Source organism: Stenella coeruleoalba, assembly GCF_951394435.1.
Source record: "Stenella coeruleoalba genome assembly, chromosome: 8".
Taxonomy (NCBI): Eukaryota; Metazoa; Chordata; class Mammalia; order Artiodactyla; family Delphinidae; genus Stenella; species Stenella coeruleoalba.
In genome coordinates, this window is record NC_137154.1 from 60226809 (window position 1) to 60245382 (window position 18574).

The 18574-nt window shown below is 41.2% G+C and overlaps 1 protein-coding gene across 7 annotated transcripts in view; it reads right to left on the minus strand.

Moving 5' to 3' along the window:
- The window catches only part of CCDC90B (coiled-coil domain containing 90B), a 173895-nt gene that overhangs the window by 51478 nt on the left and 103843 nt on the right, over positions 1-18574 (minus strand). For 5 of the 7 annotated variants that reach the window (XM_079929213.1, XM_079929215.1, XM_079929214.1 and 2 more), the window contains one exon: positions 3714-4413. The exons of 1 other annotated variant lie outside the window; for it this stretch is intronic. In XM_079929213.1, the coding sequence (XP_079785339.1) occupies positions 3714-3813 (100 nt within the window). In that variant the 5' untranslated portion in view covers positions 3814-4413. Of the gene's footprint in view, positions 1-3713; positions 5158-18574 lie in introns of those variants that run through there. One more of the 7 variants, XM_079929212.1, reaches the window with a different exon arrangement.

Consider the following 18574-nt stretch of genomic DNA (forward strand, 5'->3'; position numbering starts at 1 on the left):
GAACTAGAACAAACAATCCTAAAATTTATATGGAACCACAAAAAAAACACACCCACAACTGCCAAAGTAATCCTGAGGGAAAAGAACAAAGCTGGAGGCATAACCCTCCAAGACTTCAGACAATACTATAAAGTTTAAAGTAATCCTAACAGCATGGTATTGCACAAAAAGAGACATATGGATCAATGGAACAGAACAGAGAGCCCAGAAATAAACCCACACACCTATGATGAATTAATCTTTGACAACTGAAGCAAGAATACACAACAGAGAAAAGACAGTCTCTTTAGCAAGTGGTGCTGGGAAAGCTGGACAGCTGCAGGTAATCAATGAAGTTAGGGCACTCCCAGGACTTCCCTGGTGGTCCAATGGTTAAGACTCTGTGCTTCCACTGCAGGGGGCATGGGTTCCATCCCTGGTTGGGGAACTAAGGACCCCGCATGTCATGTGGCGCAACCAAAAAAAAACCCCCCAAAACAAAAAAACCCCACTCCCTCACACCATACACAAAAATAAATTCAAAATGGCTTAAAGACTTAAATGTAAGACGTGACACAATAAAACTCCTAGAAGAGAACATAGACAAAACATTCTCTGCCATAAATCATATCAATGTTTTCTTTGGTCAGTCTCCCAAGGCAACAGAAGTAAAAGCAAAAATAAACAAGTGGGACCTAATTAAACTTAAAAGCTTCTGCACAGCAAAGGAAACCATAAACAAAACGAAGACCACCCTTAGAACTGGAGAAAATATTTGCAAATGAAGTGACTGACAAGGGATTAATCTCCAAAATATACAAACAGCTCATGCAGCTCAATATCAAAAAAACAAACAATCCAATCAAAAAATGGGTGGAAGATCTAAATAGACATTTCTCCAAAGAAGACATACAGATGGCCAAAAGCACATGAAAAGATGCTCAACATCACTAATTATTAGAGAAATGCAAATCAAAACTACAATGAGGTATCACCTCACACCAGTCAGAATGGCCATCATGAAAAAATCTACACACAATAAATGCTGGAGAGGGTGTGGAGAGAAGGGAAACTTCCTACACTGTTGGTGGGAATATCAATTGGTACAGCCACTGTGGAGAACAGTATGAAGGTTCCTTAAAAAAATAAAAAGAAGGCTTCCCAGGTGGCACAGTGGTTGAGAGTCTGCCTGCTGATGCAGGGGACACGGGATCGTGCCCCGGTCTGGGAAGATCCCACATGCCGTGGAGCGGCTGGGCCCGTGAGCCATGGCCGCTGAGCCTGCGCATCCGGAGCCTGTGCTCCGCAACGGGAGAGGCCACAATAGTGAGAGGCCCGTGTACTGAAAAAAAAACAAAAACAAAAACAAAAACAAATAAAATAAAATAAAAACAGAGCTGCCACATCATCCATCAATCCTACTCCTGAGCATATATCCAGAGAAAGCCATAATTTGAAAAGATACATGCACCCCAATGTTCACTGTGGCACTATTTACAATAGCCAGGACATGGAAGCAACATAAATGTCCACTGATGGATATGGATAAAGAAGATGTGGTACAACGGAATATTATTCAGCCATAAAAAAGAACGAAATAATGCTGTTTGCAGCAACATGGATGGACCTAGAGACTATCATACTAAATAAAGTCAGAGAGAGAATGACAAATATCATATGATATCACTTACATGTGGCATCTAATATAATACAAATGAACTTATTTACAAAACAGAAACAGGCTCACAGACATAGAAAACAAACTTATGGTTACCAAAGGGGAAAGGGTGGGAGGAGGGATAAATTAGCGGTTTGGGTTTAGCAAACTAAACCCAAACCAGATACAAACTACTACAAACCAGATACAAACTACTATATATATCAATAAAATAGATTAAAAAAACAAGGTCCTACTATATAGCACAGGGAACTATATTTAATATCTTGTAATAAAGTATAATGGATATACTCAATATCTTGTAATAACCTATAATGGAAGATAATGTAAAAAAAGAATATATATATGTATAACTGAATCACTCTCCTATACATTTGGAACTAACACAACATTGTAAATCAACTATATTTCAATAAAAACTTTTTAAAAAGACAAAAATAAAGTATGGAAAAGAATCTGAAAAATATATATATGTGTGTGTGTATATATATATGTATATATAAAACTGAGTCACTCTGCTGAAACTAACACAACATTGTAAATCAACTATACTTAAAGAATTTTAAAAATTTACTGCTAACTTCAGAGGTGCAACACTTCAGTGACGTGGGTGATCATTAATATATATTTTTGCATGCTGGTCTGTAGACGTATGCTTTGCTAGATGCATGAGAATTATCAGGATTAATATATTAAATAATAAACTAACACAGAGATCTATGGGCTCCACCTCTCCAGACTGACTCAGTAGTTCTGCGGGAGGGCCAAAAAACCTGTGTTTTTTAAAGCACCCCCAGTGTTTTTGATGTTCTGCTAAGTTTGGGAAGTTGTAATGAACTAGGAATCCAGCACTATTGGTCACAAAACTTAGACAAACCTTCCTGTGCCTTCCTTTATCTTTAAATAGGGAATGGGACTAGATGATAGTTAACTAAGACCCTTCCCTTGGTCAGAGGTCAAGGTTTTCAAATTCCTTGATTACTGACATTATGAGGCAAGCTTAAACTACTTGTACAGTAAACATTCAATAAATATTTGTTTAATGAAGAGGGACACAAATCATATTAGCTCTAAAACTTTACAAAGGATTGAGGCTGCGGCGATTTTCCAGGGTTCAAAAAAATGCTACGTCCATTTTGTAAAGCCCATCATGATGTGCGTGTATACTAAACACCTAAATATGTAAAAATACCTTGCCAAGGACCCTGGGAACTAAACAGCGGTCTTATAGATGGGGGATCTACAACTGCAGTCTTGCTTGGGTGAGTAAAACGAAACAATGAGCAAAACAGCACAAAGTAGTGGTACTGGGCGACTCAGTTCACCCGGCACTGAAGATTTAAGGTGAATAGACAATGGTTATTACGAAGTGCCTACTCTGCGGACAACCTTAAAGAGTTTTAAAATTAGGGGAAAAAAGATTCTGGAAACGTCTCTCAAAGTCAGACGTCCAGGACACACTGCTAACAGCTGCGCCTCCCAGTCAACCCTTGTAGTTACGGCATTCCCGTTTTCTTTTCCTTTTTTTTTTTGAAAGGCTACTAGGTGATTACAGAGTACTGAAAATCAGCGAAAATAAAGCGGACCTGACCTGAAATGTACTCTGTAGTTTACCAGAGACCTGGGTTCGAGGACTGCACCTAAGCAACACAGTCTAAGTCTGAACAGGCCGCGAAAAATATACGGCCTCTCCGAACACAGATTACCTTACGGTTTCTCCCGACACACCTACGAGAGGGCGGGGATTATCAGCCCCATTTGATAATAATAAGGAGAAGGGTTCAGAAAGACGCCTGGCGGGGCTCTAGTGGCGGAGCCAGGCGGGAAGCCAGGCCTTCAGAGGCAAGCCCATCTAAGAGGAAGGCGGTCCTCTTCTCCGTCCTCGACCCTCCCGCCTCTATCCCTCGGGGCGAGGCCCGGAAGCAGGGTCGCCAGGACCCGGGGCGGGCTGGAAGGCGTGGCACCCTCGCCTCACGCTCGCCCAAGCATGCACGAACCACGGGCACCGTCTTTCTACAGAGCACGCAGGCATCGGTGATGCGGTGCCTTTTCTCACCTCTCCTCAGGGCCGGGGAAAAACGCCCGCGGGGAGTTGAAACCCGGCAGGCCCCGCTGCCTTCAGAACGCAGTAGCCGCCCTAACCAGCGACCCCACATGTCTTCGGCTTTCCAGCTGGCGGGGGAGGGCGAAAGGCTGGATAAATCGCGCTCAGGCTTTTGGGTAAGGTAGTTCTGGTACCGCGAGGATGCTGGGAAGTGTAGTTTTCGGCCTGTCACACGAACGTCTCTCGGCGCAGGCTCACACCAATGTCCCGCAAAGCTGGGCCTCTTCACAGAGGGACCCACAGTTCCATAGCATGGTTCAGAGCGGCTCCGCTTTTCCCACCGCCCCTCCCTAACCCGTGCACGCTGTTATCGCCCTAAGAAAACGGAATCTTGTTTGAGAACCTTCCGGCTCCCGTTTCCAGGCAATGAGATGTACAGCTCAACAGCCAACTCCCACCGAAGAACCAGTGCCCATTTTCAGTTTGGCTCAGTGGGAGACACAGTCACGTCTAGCCCCACGGCAACCTGGGAAGTGCAGTCCTCGGCCGCTGAGCATCCCGGGGGATCGCGCAGAGACCTTCTGGGAAGTGTAGTCCCGCGGGCCCCTCATTCTTGCTCCTTCATATACTGCTGCTTCGCCCTCTCGTGCACAGGAGGACGAAATGTATTTGGTTTAGTCGCTTTCTTCAGGGAAGCTGAATTCCTTCGTTTCTACGGTAGACAAGATTTTAAATCTTTATCCCTCTCAGACCTCAGTACTCCAGACTTTTCCCCACATGGTAAAATGTTGAAAATAACAACACACAGTAGTTGTGGGGTTCAAATGTGCCAATATATTCTGTGTAAATTCTAAAATGGTAAACAATTGTTAGGTTTTAGTGGCTTAATTATTCTTACAAGGATGTAAAACAGTTACCACTGGGTTGGCCAATCTATGAGTTTGCTTTTAAAGCTTTGTGAGCGTCAGCTTCTTGACAAGCACTATTCTAAGCACTGAGGCACATTAAAAGAACGTTGATTCCTGCCAGGGCTTTAACAGAAAGATAAATAGAGAGGAAATATAAATGCCTTAAAAAAAAAAAGTTTAATCTCACCAGTTAAAAAAAAAGTAAAACCTAAATATAGACCATTCTTACCTGTTAAAGATTTTCTGAAAAATAATGATCAATTCTACCAAATAAGCCATCAGATAGGGTCACTCAAGCTGCTGGCAGGAATTTATGTTAGTATAACATATTTGGAAAACAATTTTAATAATATACATAAAACTCGAAAAATTGAATATATACATATATATCCCCAATGTGACTATAATTCTGTTAAACGATATGAGTAAAGTCAACAGGCATTGTTAATAAAAACAGCTGCAGCTGCTCACAGCCTGGGAGATACAGATCAGTAAGTGGGAACACAAATTACCTTAAATTCAGTAATGATTATGAAAAAAAGTGTACCTCTTTTATACCTCTTGTTATTTATATTACTGTAAAATTCTCTCCCCAACACAAATAAACAGTGTTCATGATGGGCCAATCATATTCTTTGGAATTGAATATGGAATTGGCGATTGGATTCAGGGATTCTTAATCATCTTCTGAAGTTCGCTGGCACTACAGCAAGTGAATTTGGGAGCTGGCACAGTCACAATTTTGCCAGAGAAGTACAGAAAGGCAGAAGCAGAGATAGCGGATGGAGTGAGAGTCCAGGTGGTATTCAGCTAATAGATTTAGCCACTTCCTGAGACCTTCCTAAGGCTCCTGTGTTTCCAAATTCTCCATTGTTGCTATCATTTGTATGCTGAAAGTCTTAATTGATAAAAATATTTTCCCATAAATGTGTTAATATTTTCTCATGTGTTGAGAGGAATAAAGGAGCTGATGCATATAAAATACTCAGCTCGGTACATGGCACATATGAACACCTAACAAGCAGTGGCTATTTTTATTACTAATGCCTGTTGACTTTGCTCAATGTTCAGAAGTAATTCTCCATGGGTCTCTCATGCTTCTGCATGGCTCGTTAGCAGAGGCTCTCTTTGCCTTTTGTTATGGACTCTCTTTTTAAGGAAGTTTGTATAATGAACAGCCTTGGGAAGTACAGTGTCTCCCTCTGGAGCCAAATGGAGCCTCATGCTTACTGCCTATTATAAAAACTTTGGGTTTTTCTAGCTCAGGGTTCCTCTCTGTAATGCAATCCACTGCACACTCAGGCACACACCTGGGCCTATCTGCATCACAACATGGGACTCAGGGGAAGGGGAACTGATGCAAATATGCTGATGATCAGGCAGCTTGCTGTGCTGTAATTACATCCTTTGTCTCTGGCCCAGGAGCCTCATGTCTTCTGCCAACATCCAGGCAACTGTGGCAGGCTAACTTGTCGTCTTGCAAATAGGTAAGATCTTAGACCCTTCACAGTTCTTAACAATCATTGCCTTTCATTGGACTTTAAACCATTTTTCATTTTTTTAATTTCACTCACAGAAATATCTGTATGCCAGCTAGTTAGTTTAAGGCTAGATGTGTGAGGAATGTAAAGAAACATAACTCAGTCCAACAACTATTTGGGTCCTACTATATGCAAAGACTTCTGCTCTCCCAGAACTTGTAATATAACTGGGAGGATAGAACAAGTGTGCTAATAGCTTCCACACAGGCAGTAATGGATTGGTGTCATTTAAATGTTACAGAAAAAAAAATCCTTTGGTTCAGTTGAGGATGATACTTTTTGGTCATGGTTAGCAAGAGAAGATAAGATTTGAGGGTTTTTTTAAGGGTTTTCGTGGGCAGAGATTGTAGGGACAAGGTCTAGGAGAGAGGATTGGAGTAAACAAAGACATTTAATTCATTAATTAATTAAATTAATCTCCATGCTCCTTCCCACTTTGGGGCCTCTGTGCATGGTGTTCTCTCAAGTTGGAGCCCTTTCTCCTCCTCTTTACCTGGTTCATTCCTTCCTATCCTTCAGATCTTAGTTTAAATCACACCCATTTGGGGGGGGTCCCTCCTCTCCCCACATGTAGATTTCGTCTATTTGTTATGGACTCCTGTAGCAACCCGACTTTCCCATGTCACGACACTTCTTACTTGTATCCTGCATGATGGTAGAGGCACGTCTGTCACTGTTTTCACCAACACCTAGCATAAAGCCTGGCCCATAATGAGCCTTTGGTAAACATGTGTTGAATGAATGAATAAACGTTCAAAATATATCATAGTTTGGTGAGAAGACCTGACAGATTGGGGCATAGGAGTTATTTGGAAGATTGGGTGGAATTTGGGGAGATAAAACTGAAAAAAGAAGAAGAAAAAAGGACTAAATAATTTGGGTAGAATTTTGAGTAGACTCTCAGGAGATTTCAAAAGTTTTTGAGCCCAAACAGATAAAAGCGAGTGTGAGCACCTTTCCAGAAAACACTATGTGCCATTCACTAGTGCAGGCTGAAGAATCTTTGCTACTCCCAATGTCTGATGAGGGGACCTGGCCATGAGACATGTTCCCTCTTGAAAGCAACCTAGTTAATCCATACCTCAGAGGCCAGCCAATAGGGTAGCAGGGAAGTGGGTCCTGAAGTTTTCACTGTGAAGGACCACTTTTATTATGTTTTTACCCTTATGAGTCCCCAGTTTAAACATATCTTGTACTCTTTACCCACCACATACGTAAAATCATTACTTATTTTCCTATTTGCAATTAATTCAAGGCATAGGTAACTACCACTTAGCAAGTGGGAGAGAAGCAGTGACGATCCAACACCAAGCTGATTAATTCCAGCTGAAGGAAAAGGTACTTGCCAATTTCTTTGGCGGTTTCCAATTTCATCTCCAGCTACAGTACGATTTCCTTAGGCATTTTGAAATGTCAGGACCCTCTCGAGGACCCCCATACTCTTTCCTCTGATGCCCAGAGGTCTGGGGACCCAGGTTGGACATAATTGCATGAGATAGCCAGATGTCCTCCAGCTCTGTGAATGTCGCTCTGGTGACTTCAAGGAGAGTGGATGCAGCCTGGGCCACTCACATCGGTCAGTTATTTTCTCTTAGAATAGGTGATATGAAGGAATCCCAGTGTATTTTTTAAGGCAGGTGAGTGAGGCATTGAGAGAGAGACCGTTGGGACCCAATGGATTTCATTTCCTTCCTTAGCTTACTTGAAGTTTTTGACACTAGAGGGCGTATGTGGACTGAACCGAAGACAATCCTTTGCCCTATTTCTGCAACAAATTTTACAGTTTTTCTGTAATCTTTGAGTCAGAGGGGCCCATTGTCACAAAAGCTTTGTGTTACTTTATATTAACATCACATTTTTCATGGCTTGAAAGGGACCACCAACCCCTGTCCCCCACAAATATGGGGAGAAATTTTTCCTGATTGTATTAGGGGCCTGGCAATGACACCCCATTACAAGTTTGCTAGTTACAAGGAATCAAAGGAAAGAATGATTGAAAGAAAAGAAAAAAAACTGTTAAAACATTATATACCTTGCAATGTTACACTGTATTTGATAGTGTCTCTCATTGAGTTTTCATTTATTCCTTCAACTAATCCTTGAGCAGTATTTATGATGCCAGGCATGGTGCTAAGCCATGAGAATCCAGACATAAGACACAGTCTTGCCCTCTGTAGAAGATACCCAGTCATCTCTGGGTCTTCCACAGGAAAACATCCACCCCTTTCACAAAGAATTCCCCATCCACTTCAAAAAGAAATGGGTCTTCCCTCAAAAGGTTAAACATAGAATTATCATATGACCCTGCAATCCCACTCCTAGATGTCTATCCAAAGAATTAAAGCAGATACTCAAGTAAGTACATATACACACATGTTAATAGCAGCACTAGTCATATTAATCAAAAGGTAGAAACAGCCCAAATGTGTCTATCAAGGGATGAATGGATAAACAAATTGTGGCATATATATATATATATATATATATATATATATATATATATATATATATATATATGAATGAGGTGTATGTTTTCCTGTGGAAGAACCGGAGGACTGGAGGTGACAAAGGTATCCTCTACAGATTAACAGAATATGTGTAGGTTGGATATGAGAGAATTTGAAATGGAGAAACAGCAACACTCCACACTGCTATGGGCAGGAGGGAACGTTTGTAAGACATGAGAAGTAGCCCGGGGTAGAGGACCTCTAGGTGGTGGGGGACCCCTGAAGATGGCACTTCGTTTGGAGGCGGTGCTCTTCCCTTGAAAGGCCGAGGGATACACATGTAACACTGCTCAGCTGCAAGCAGCTGCAGAAAGGCAAGCAGGATTGCAAGCCTCTTTAAGTTGGAGCATTTTGTAGATATTTGCATTGATATATGAGGAATAATGGCCACTAGAACCATAAAAATATTGGTTTCATGATTCTATCAGCACTTAAGGCATGAACTTGGAACTACAGAAAGGGAGACGTGATAGACATTCAAGATGGTGGAAGAGTAAGACGTGGAGATCACCTTCCTCCCCACAAATACATCAAAAATACATCTACATGTGGAACAACTCCTACAGAACACCTACTGAACGCTGACAGAAGACCTCAGACTTCCCAAAAGGCAAGAAACTCCTCCACGTACCTGGGTAGGGCAAAAGAAAAAAGAAAAAACAGAGACAAAAGAATAGGGACAGGACCTGCATCTCTGGGAGGGAGCTGTGAAGGAGGAAAGGTTTCCACACGTGAGGAAGCCCCTTCACTGGTGGAGATAGGGGGATGGGTGGGGGGAAGCTGCGGAGTCACAGAGGAAACCGCAGCAACAGGGGTGAGGAGGGCAAAGTGGAGAGATTCCCGCACAGAGGATCGGTGCTGGCCAGCACTCACCAGCCCGAGAGGCTTGTTTGCTCACCCGCCGGGGCGGGCAGGGGCTGGGAGCTGAGGCTCGGGCTTCGGAGGTCGGACCCCAGGGAGAGGACTGGGGTTGGCAGTGTGAACACAGCCTGAAGGGGGCTAGTGCACCACAGCTAGCCGGGAGGGAGTCCGGGAGAAAGTCTGGAACTGCCTAAGAGGCAAGAGACCATTGTTTCGTGGTACGCGAGGAGAGGGGATTCAGAGCACCACCTAAACAAGCTCCAGAGACGGGCGCGAGCCGCTGCTATCAGCGCAGACCCCAGAGACGGGCATGAGACGCTAAGGCTGCTGCTGCCGCCACCGAGAAGCCTGTGTGCAAGCACAGGTCACTATCCATACCTCCCTTCCGGGGAGCCTGTGCAGCCCGCCACTGCCAGGGTCCTGTGATCCAGGGAAAACTTCCCCGGGAGAATGCACGGCGCACCTCAGGCTGGTGCAACGTCACGCCGGCCTCTGCCACCGCAAGCTCACCCCACAACCGTACCCCTCCCTCCCCCCGGCCTGAGTGAGCCAGAGCCCCCGAATCAGCTGCTCCTTTAATCCCGTCCTGTCCGAGCGAAGAACAGACGCCCTCAGGCGACCTACACGCAGAGGCGGGGCTAAATCCAAAGCTGAGCCCCAGGAGCTGTGGAACAAAGAAGAGAAAGGGAAAACTCTCCCAGCAGCCTCAGGAGCAGTGGATTAAATCTCTACAGTCAACTTGATGTACCCTGCATCTCTGGAATACCTTAAGAGACACTGAATCATCCGCAAATTGAGGCGGTCGACTTTGGGAGCAACGATATATATATTTTTTTTCCTTTTCCTCTTTTTGTGAGTGTGTATGTGTATGCTTCTTTGTGTGATTTTGTCTGTATAGCTTTGCTTTTACCATTTGTTCTAGGGTTCTGTCCTTTTTTTAAAAAAATTTTTTAGTATAGTTTTTAGCACCTCTTATTATTGGTGGATTTGTTTTTTGGTTTGGTTGCTCTCTTCTTTCTAACTTTCTTTTTTTATAATTTTTTTCAACTTTTTAATTTTTTTATTTGTAATAATTAATTTTTATTCTAATAACTTTATTTTATTTTATTACTTTTCTCTCTTTCTGTCTTTTTTTCTCCCTTTTCCTCTGACCTGTGTGGCTGACAGGGTCTTGGTGCTCCGGCCAGGTGTCAGGCCTGTGCCCCTGAGGTAAGAGAGCTGAGTTCAGGATATCGTTCCACCAGAGACCTTCTGGCTCCACATAATATCAAATGGCGAAAGCTCTCCCAGACATCTCCATCTCAACACTAAGACCCAGCTCCACTCAAAACCAGCAAGCTACCGTGCTGGACACCCTATGCCAAACAACTAGCAAGACAGGAACACAACACCACCCATTAGCAGAGAGGATGCATAAAATCATAATAAGTTCACAGACACCCCAAAACACACCACCGAATGTGGTCCTGCCCACCAGAAAGACAAGATCCAACCTCGTCCACCAGAACATAGGCACTAGTCCCCTCCACCAGGAAGCTTACACAATCCACTGAACCCACCTTAGCCACTGGGAGCAGACACCAAAAACAATGGGAACTACGAACATGCAGCCTGCGAAAAGGAGACCCAAACACAGTAAGTTAAGCCAAATGAGAAGACAGAGAAACACACAGCAGATGAAGGAGCAGGGCAAAAACCCACAAGACCAAACAAATGAAGAGGAAATAGGCAGTGTACCTGAAAAAGAATTCAGATTAATGATAGTAAAGAATATCCAAAATCTTGGAAATAAAATGGAGAAAATACAAGAAACACTTAACAAGGATCTAGAAGAACTAAAGAGTAAACAAACAAAGATAAACAACACAATAAATGAAATTAAAAATTCTCTAGAAGGAATCAATAGCAGAATACCTGAGGCAGAAAAACGCATAAGTGACCTGGAAGATAAAATAGTGGAAATGACTACCACAGAGCAGAATAAAGAAAAAAGAATGTAAAGAATTGAGGACAGTCTCAGAGACCTCTGGGACAACATTAAATAAACCAACATTCGAATTACAGGGGTCCCAGAAGAAGAAGAGAAAAAGAAAGGGACTGAGAAAATATTTGAAGAGATTATAGTTGAAAACTTCCCTAATATGGGAAAGAAAATAATCAAGTCCAGGAGGCACAGAGAGTCCCATACAGGAGAAACATGCCAAGACACATATTACTCAAACTATCACAAATTAAATACAAAGAAAAAATATTAAAAGCAGCAGGGGAAAAGCAACAAAAAACATACAAGGGAACTCCCATAAGGTTAAGAGCTGATCTTTCAGCAGAAACTCTGCAAGCCAGAAGAGAGTGGAAGGACATATTTAAAGTAATGAAAGGGGGAAACCTACAACCAAGATTACTTTACCCAGAAAGAATCTCATTCAGATTCGATGGAGAAATTAAAACCTTTACAGACAAGCAAAAGATAAGAGAATTCAGCACCACCAAACCAGCTTTACAACAAATGCTAAAGGAACTTCTCTAGGGAGGAAACACAAGAGAAGGAAAAGACCTACAATAACAAACCCAGAACAATTAAGAAATGGTAATAGGAACATACAAATCAATAATAACCTTAAATGTAAATGGATTAAATGTTCCAACCAAAAGGCATAGACTGGTTGAATGGATAGAAAACCAACACCTGTATATATGCTGTCTACAAGAGACCCACTTCAGACCTTGGGACACATACAGACTGAAAGTGAGGGGTTGGAAAAAGATATTCCATGCAAATGGAAATCAAAAGAAAGCTGGAGTAGCAATTCTCATATCAGACAAAAGAGACTTTAAAATAAAGACTATTACAAGAGACGAAGAGGGACACTACATAATAATCAAGGGATCAATCCAAGAGGAAGATATAACAATTGTAAATATTTATGCACCCAGTGTAGGAACACATCAATGCATAAGGCAAATGCTAACAGCCATAAAAGGGGAAAGCAACAGTAACACAATCATAGAAGGGGACTTTAACACCCCACTTTCACGAATGGACAGATCATCCAAAATAAATATAAATAAGGAAACACAAGCTTTAAATGATACATTAAACAAGATGGACTTACTTGATATTTATAGGACATTCCATCCATAAACAACAGAATACTCCTTCTTCTCAAGTGCTCATGAAACATTCTCCAGGACAGATCATATCTTGGGTCACAAATCAAACCTTGCTAAATTTAAGAAAATTGAAATCGTATCAAGTATCTTTTCTGACCACAACGTTATGAGACTAGATGTCATAACAGGAAAAAATATGTAAAAAATGGCAAACACATGGAGGCTAAACAATACACTACTAAATAACCAAGAGATCACTGAAGAAATCAAAAAGGAAATTAAAAAATACCTAGAAACAAATGACAATAAAAACATGATGACCCAAAACCTATGGGATGCAGCAAAAGCAGTTCTAAGAGGGAAGTTTATAGCAATAAAATCCTGCCTAAAGAAACAAGAAAAATTTCAAATAAACAACCTAACCTTACACCTAAAGCAATTAGAGAAAGCAGAACAAAAAACCCCTGCAAAGTTAGCAGAAGGAAAGAAATCATAAAGATCAGATCAGAAATAAATGAAAAAGAAATGACGGAAACAATAGCAAAGATCAATAAAACTAAAATCTGGTCCTTTAAGAAGATAAACAAAATTGATAAACCATTAGCCAGACTCATGAAGAAAAGAAAGGGAGAAGACTCAAATAAGAAATGAAAAAGGAGAAATAACAACTGACACTGCAGAAATACAAAGGATCATGAGACATTACTGCAAGCAACTATATGCCAATAAATTGGACAACCTGGAAGAAATGGACAAATTCTTAGAAAAGCACAGGTGAATTCTAACAAATATTTAGTGAAGAGCTAACACCTATCCTTCTCAAACTCTTTCAAAATATAGCAGTGGAAGGAACACTGCCAAACTCATTCTACAAGACCACCATCACCCTCGTACCAAAACCAGACAAAGATGTCACAAAGAAAGAAAACTACAGGCCAATGTCACTGATGAACATAGATGCAAAATCCTCAACAAAATACTAGCAAGCAGAATCCAACAGCACAGTAAAGGATCATACACCATGATCAAGTGGGGTTTATTCCAGGAATGCAAGGATTCTTCAATATACACAAATCAAGCAATGTGATACACCATATTTACAAACTGAAGGATAAAACCATATGATCATTTCAATAGATGCAGAAAAAGCTTTCGAAAAAATTCAAAACCGATTTATGATAAAACCCTCCAGAAAATGTTGGGAACTTACCTCAACATAATAAAGGCCATATATGACAAACCCACAGCCAACATCATTCTCAATGGTGAAAAACTGAAAACATTTCCACTAAGATCAGGAACAAAACAAGGTTGCCCACTCCCACCACTATTATTCAACATAGTTTTGGAAGTTTTAGCCACAGCAATCAGAGAAGAAAAAGAAATAAAAGAAATCCAAATCAGAAAAGAAGAAGTAAAGCTGTCACTGTTTGCAGATGACATGATACTATACATAGAGAATCCTAAAGACTCCACCAGAAAACTACTAGAGCTAATCAATGAATTTGATAAAGTAGCAGGATACAAAATTATGCACAGAAATCTCTTGCATTCCTATACACTAATGATGAAAAACCTGAAAGAGAAGTCAAGGAAACACTCCCATTTACCATTACAACAAAAGGAATAAAATATCTAGGAATAAACCTACGTAAGGAGACAAAACACCTGTATGCAGAAAAGTATAACACACTGATGAAAGAAATTAAAGATGATACAAACAGATGGAGAGATATACCATGTTCTTGGATTGGAAGTATCAACACTGTGAAAATAAATATACAACCCAAAGCAATCTACAGATTCAGTGCAATCCCTATCAAACTATCAATGGCATTTTTCACAGAACTAGAACAAAAAATTTCACAATTTATATGGAGACACAAAAGATCCCAAATAGCCAAAGCAATCTTGAGAAAGAGAAACGGAGCTGGAGGAAGCAGGCTCCCAGACTTCAGACTATACTACAAAGCTACAGTAATCAAGACAGTATGGTACTGGCACAGAAACAGAAATATAGATCAGTGGTACAAGATAGAATGCCCGGAGATAAACCCACACACATATGGGCACCTTATTTATGACAAAGGAGGCAAGAACATATAATGGAGAAAAGGCAGCCTCTTCAATAAGTGTTTCTGGGAAAAGTGAACAGCTACATGTAAAAGAATGAAATTAGAACACTCCCTAACACCATACACAAAAATAAACTCAAAATGGATTAAAGACCTAAATGTAAGGTCAGACACTATAAAACTCTTAGAGGAAAACATAGGCAGAACACTCTATAACACAAATCACAGCAAGATCCTTTTTGACCCACCTCCTAGAGAAATGGAAATAAAAAAAAAATAAATGGGACATAATGAAACTTAAAAGCTTTTGCACAGCGAAGGAAACCATAAACAAGACGAAAAGATAACCCTCAGAATGGGAGAAAATACTTTCAGATGAAGCAACTGACAAAGGATTAATCTCCAAAATTTACAAGCAGCTCATGCAACTCAATATCAAAAAAACAAACAACCCCATCCAAAAATGGGCAGAAGACCAAAATCGAAATATCTCCAGAGAAGATATACAGATTGCCAAGAAACACATGAAAGAATGCTCAACATCATTAATCATTAGAAAAATGCAAATCAAAACTACAATGAGATATCAACTCACACCAGTCAGAATGGACATTATCAAAAAATCTACAAACAATAAATGCTGGAGAGGGTGTGGAGAAAAGGGAACCCTCTTGCACTGTTGGTGGGAATGTAAATTGATACAGCCACTATGGAGAACAGCATGGAGGTTCCCTAAGAAACTGAAAATAGAACTACCATATGACCCAGCAATCCCACTACTGGGCATATACCCTGAGAAAACCATAATTCAAAAAGAGTCATGTACCACAATGTTCATTGCAGCTCTATTTACAAAAGCCAGGACATGGAAGCAACCTAAGTGTCCATCGACAGATGAATGGGTAAAGAAGATGTGGCACATATATACAATGGAATATTACTCATCCATAAAAAGAAACAAAATTGAGTTATTTGTAGTGAGGTGGACGGACCTAGAGTCTGTCATACAGAATGAAGTAAGTCAGAAAGAGAAAAACAAATACCATATGCTAACATATATATATGGAACCTAAAAAAAAAAAAGTTTCTGAAGAACCTAGGGGCAGGACAGGAATAAAGACGCAGACGTAGAGAATGGACTTGAGGACACGGGGAGAGGAAAGGGTAAGCTGGGACGAAGTGAGTAAGTGGCAAGGACTTATATATACTACCAAATGTAAAATAGATAGCTAGTGGGAATCAGCTGCATAGCACAGGGAGATCAGCTCAGAGCTTTGTGACCACTTAGAAGGGTGGGATAGGGAGGGTGGGAGGAAGATGTAAGAGGGAGGATATATGGGGATATATGTATATGTATAACTGACTCACTTTGTTATAAAGCAGAAACTAACACATCATTGTAAAACAATTATACTCCAATAAAGATGTTAAAAAAAAAAAGAAAAGGGAGACGTATAAAATAAGCTACAAGGATATATTGTACAACACATGGGTAATAGACAATATTTTATAACTATAAATGGAGTATAACGTTTAATAATTGTGAATCACTATATTATAACATGTAATATTGCACACCAACTATACTTCAATTTAAAAGATTAAAATGCAAAAAAAAAAAAAAAAGTTTAACATCTCAAAAAAAGAGAGAGACTGAGAATTCCCCAAACCTCAAGACTAGGAGGTGGCCATTACAGAGATGTATATGTGGAACATGTGCCCTGTGGGCCCAGAAAAGGATTATAATGCAGATCAGGATGACAAATGAAGACCTTCCAGACAGGAAGAGGGCAGAAATGTTCTTTAGACATACCTGGCTAAGCATCAAAAGGCTTCACGATTCCTGAAGTTACATTCACATTCCATGGTGGTGGTTATAATTGATTTTATGTACACTTATGCTTAAGTAATTTGCATAATAATTTGTATATAGTTTATTTCATAGGTTAGGTTTGTTTATTCTCGACTTTTTGCAGCCATGATAATGTTCCAAACCTGGAATCATGCAGATAAGGTTCTGATGTCCAGAATGGGCAGATCAACCATGCAGCTTCCAGATACAAAATGCAATCTGAATATAGCTTTTTTCTGTATTCATGGCCTTGAGAGAAACACTATTTATGTTGCCACCTTGGTCAAATGGTTGCCAAAGATGTCAGTATGGCATCTGACAAGACAGCTGGCTCTTAAGTACATGGGCACATGCTAAAGGTCTAGTCCTCTTCCGGTTTAAGTTATCCAGGCAGTTGTCATGGTCATCCTTAAATTTAGCAGAACAGCACAAAAGAGAAATATCAGAATTTATGTCCTCTTGGGAAGATAGGCACTGGAAGGCATTCACATCTGGATCAGAAACACAGAGCCTGTGGATCTGGAAAATAAGTAGTTTCTTCACAGAAAGTTCCAACAAGGAGGAGAAAATCTTGGAATAAATCTTGTTGTTGCCTACAAATGATCAAGTTGTAATTATCACATTTAAGGGGTAATTGTTCCAATTGTACCAGAATGAGATGCTCCAGCCCTCTTCTGCTGACACAAAGAGAATTGCTCTGAAGAGGAAAGGTGCTTCCAGAATAATTTGCTTTGAGCTTGTTCTTTTTATAGTGAATCCAGTGTCAGGGAAAGGTGCTGTGGGACCAGCACCATCGGGGCTGCTGGGGTGTCAGCTTCTGAAGCTCTTTCCTCTTCACAGCTAAGCCCTTTGATACCCACCTGCAGCCACAGACCCAGCCCCCAGAGTAGCGCCCACATTGACCTAAGGCATTAGGACTTGAACTATTCTTGTCAGATCCTAGGACTTGGATAGTAGACCTGATAGTTCTCAGATATACTGCACCGCAGACGAAGTGGGGCCTCTGTCCCGAGATGCTGTCATGGGGGCAGGATGAGGACAATAATAGTGTTCCCCAGAGAGGAAGAGAGGAAGGAAGGAAGGAAAATATCACATACTGAGCAACTACTGTGTTCTAGGCACCGTGCGGGGTGCTTGCTCATATGTCATTTCAGTTAGGCAGCAGAATCCCAGGTAGGTGAAATACAGTGGACAGAAATGATGTGGATACAGTGTTTGGGAGTCAGCCAGGTGAGCACTCCTCATCTGGCAGTGCTAAGGTCTTGAGTTCTGCTTTTGGCTTTCTCTCTCTGGAGAAGCGAGTAGCAAAAACCAGTTGGGGGATGAGGACCCAAATCAGACACCAATCCCGAGAACTGCTTGTGAGCAACTGGGGTGAGCTTAGATAAAATGGGGCAGGGTTGAGACAGTGCATGGGAGCCCAGGAACTCATTTTTCTCCTCCTGATTGTAGATGATCATGGGAAGGGGGCAGGGGAATGGTGAGAAATGAAGCAGGAGCAGGACCTCGAAACATCTTGTATGTTACACAGAGAGGTCTCAACTTTCTCCTAGGGCACTAGGAGGAGGTTGGAGGGTTTTAAGGATATGATTTCATTTGGAACTGGGATCTCACTTTGGCTGCCCAGTTGAGATGGGAAGAGTAAGATGTCGAGTACCAAGGTTGTTGGTGGACACCATGCTCCTTTCTGGGCGTATATTATCTTCGCTAGGAATTTTTTGGTTGCTAGTGACAGAAATTCACCTAGAGAACCAGCTGTGTGCTGGTTGCACACACGTCCTTCTCTAACATTCCGCCGACCAACTCTGCAAGGTGGAGTAGAGGTTATAATGGACTCTAGAGCCAGATCACCTTAGGCTTTGTTACTTACTAGCTGTATGATATTGAGCAAGTTACTCAACCTTGCTTTGTCTCAGTTTCCTTATTTGTAAACAAATATAATTACATTGTTTACCTCCTGGGGTTGTTGCGAGGACTAAATGGATTATGGACTAAATGGATTAAAGGCACATAAAGGG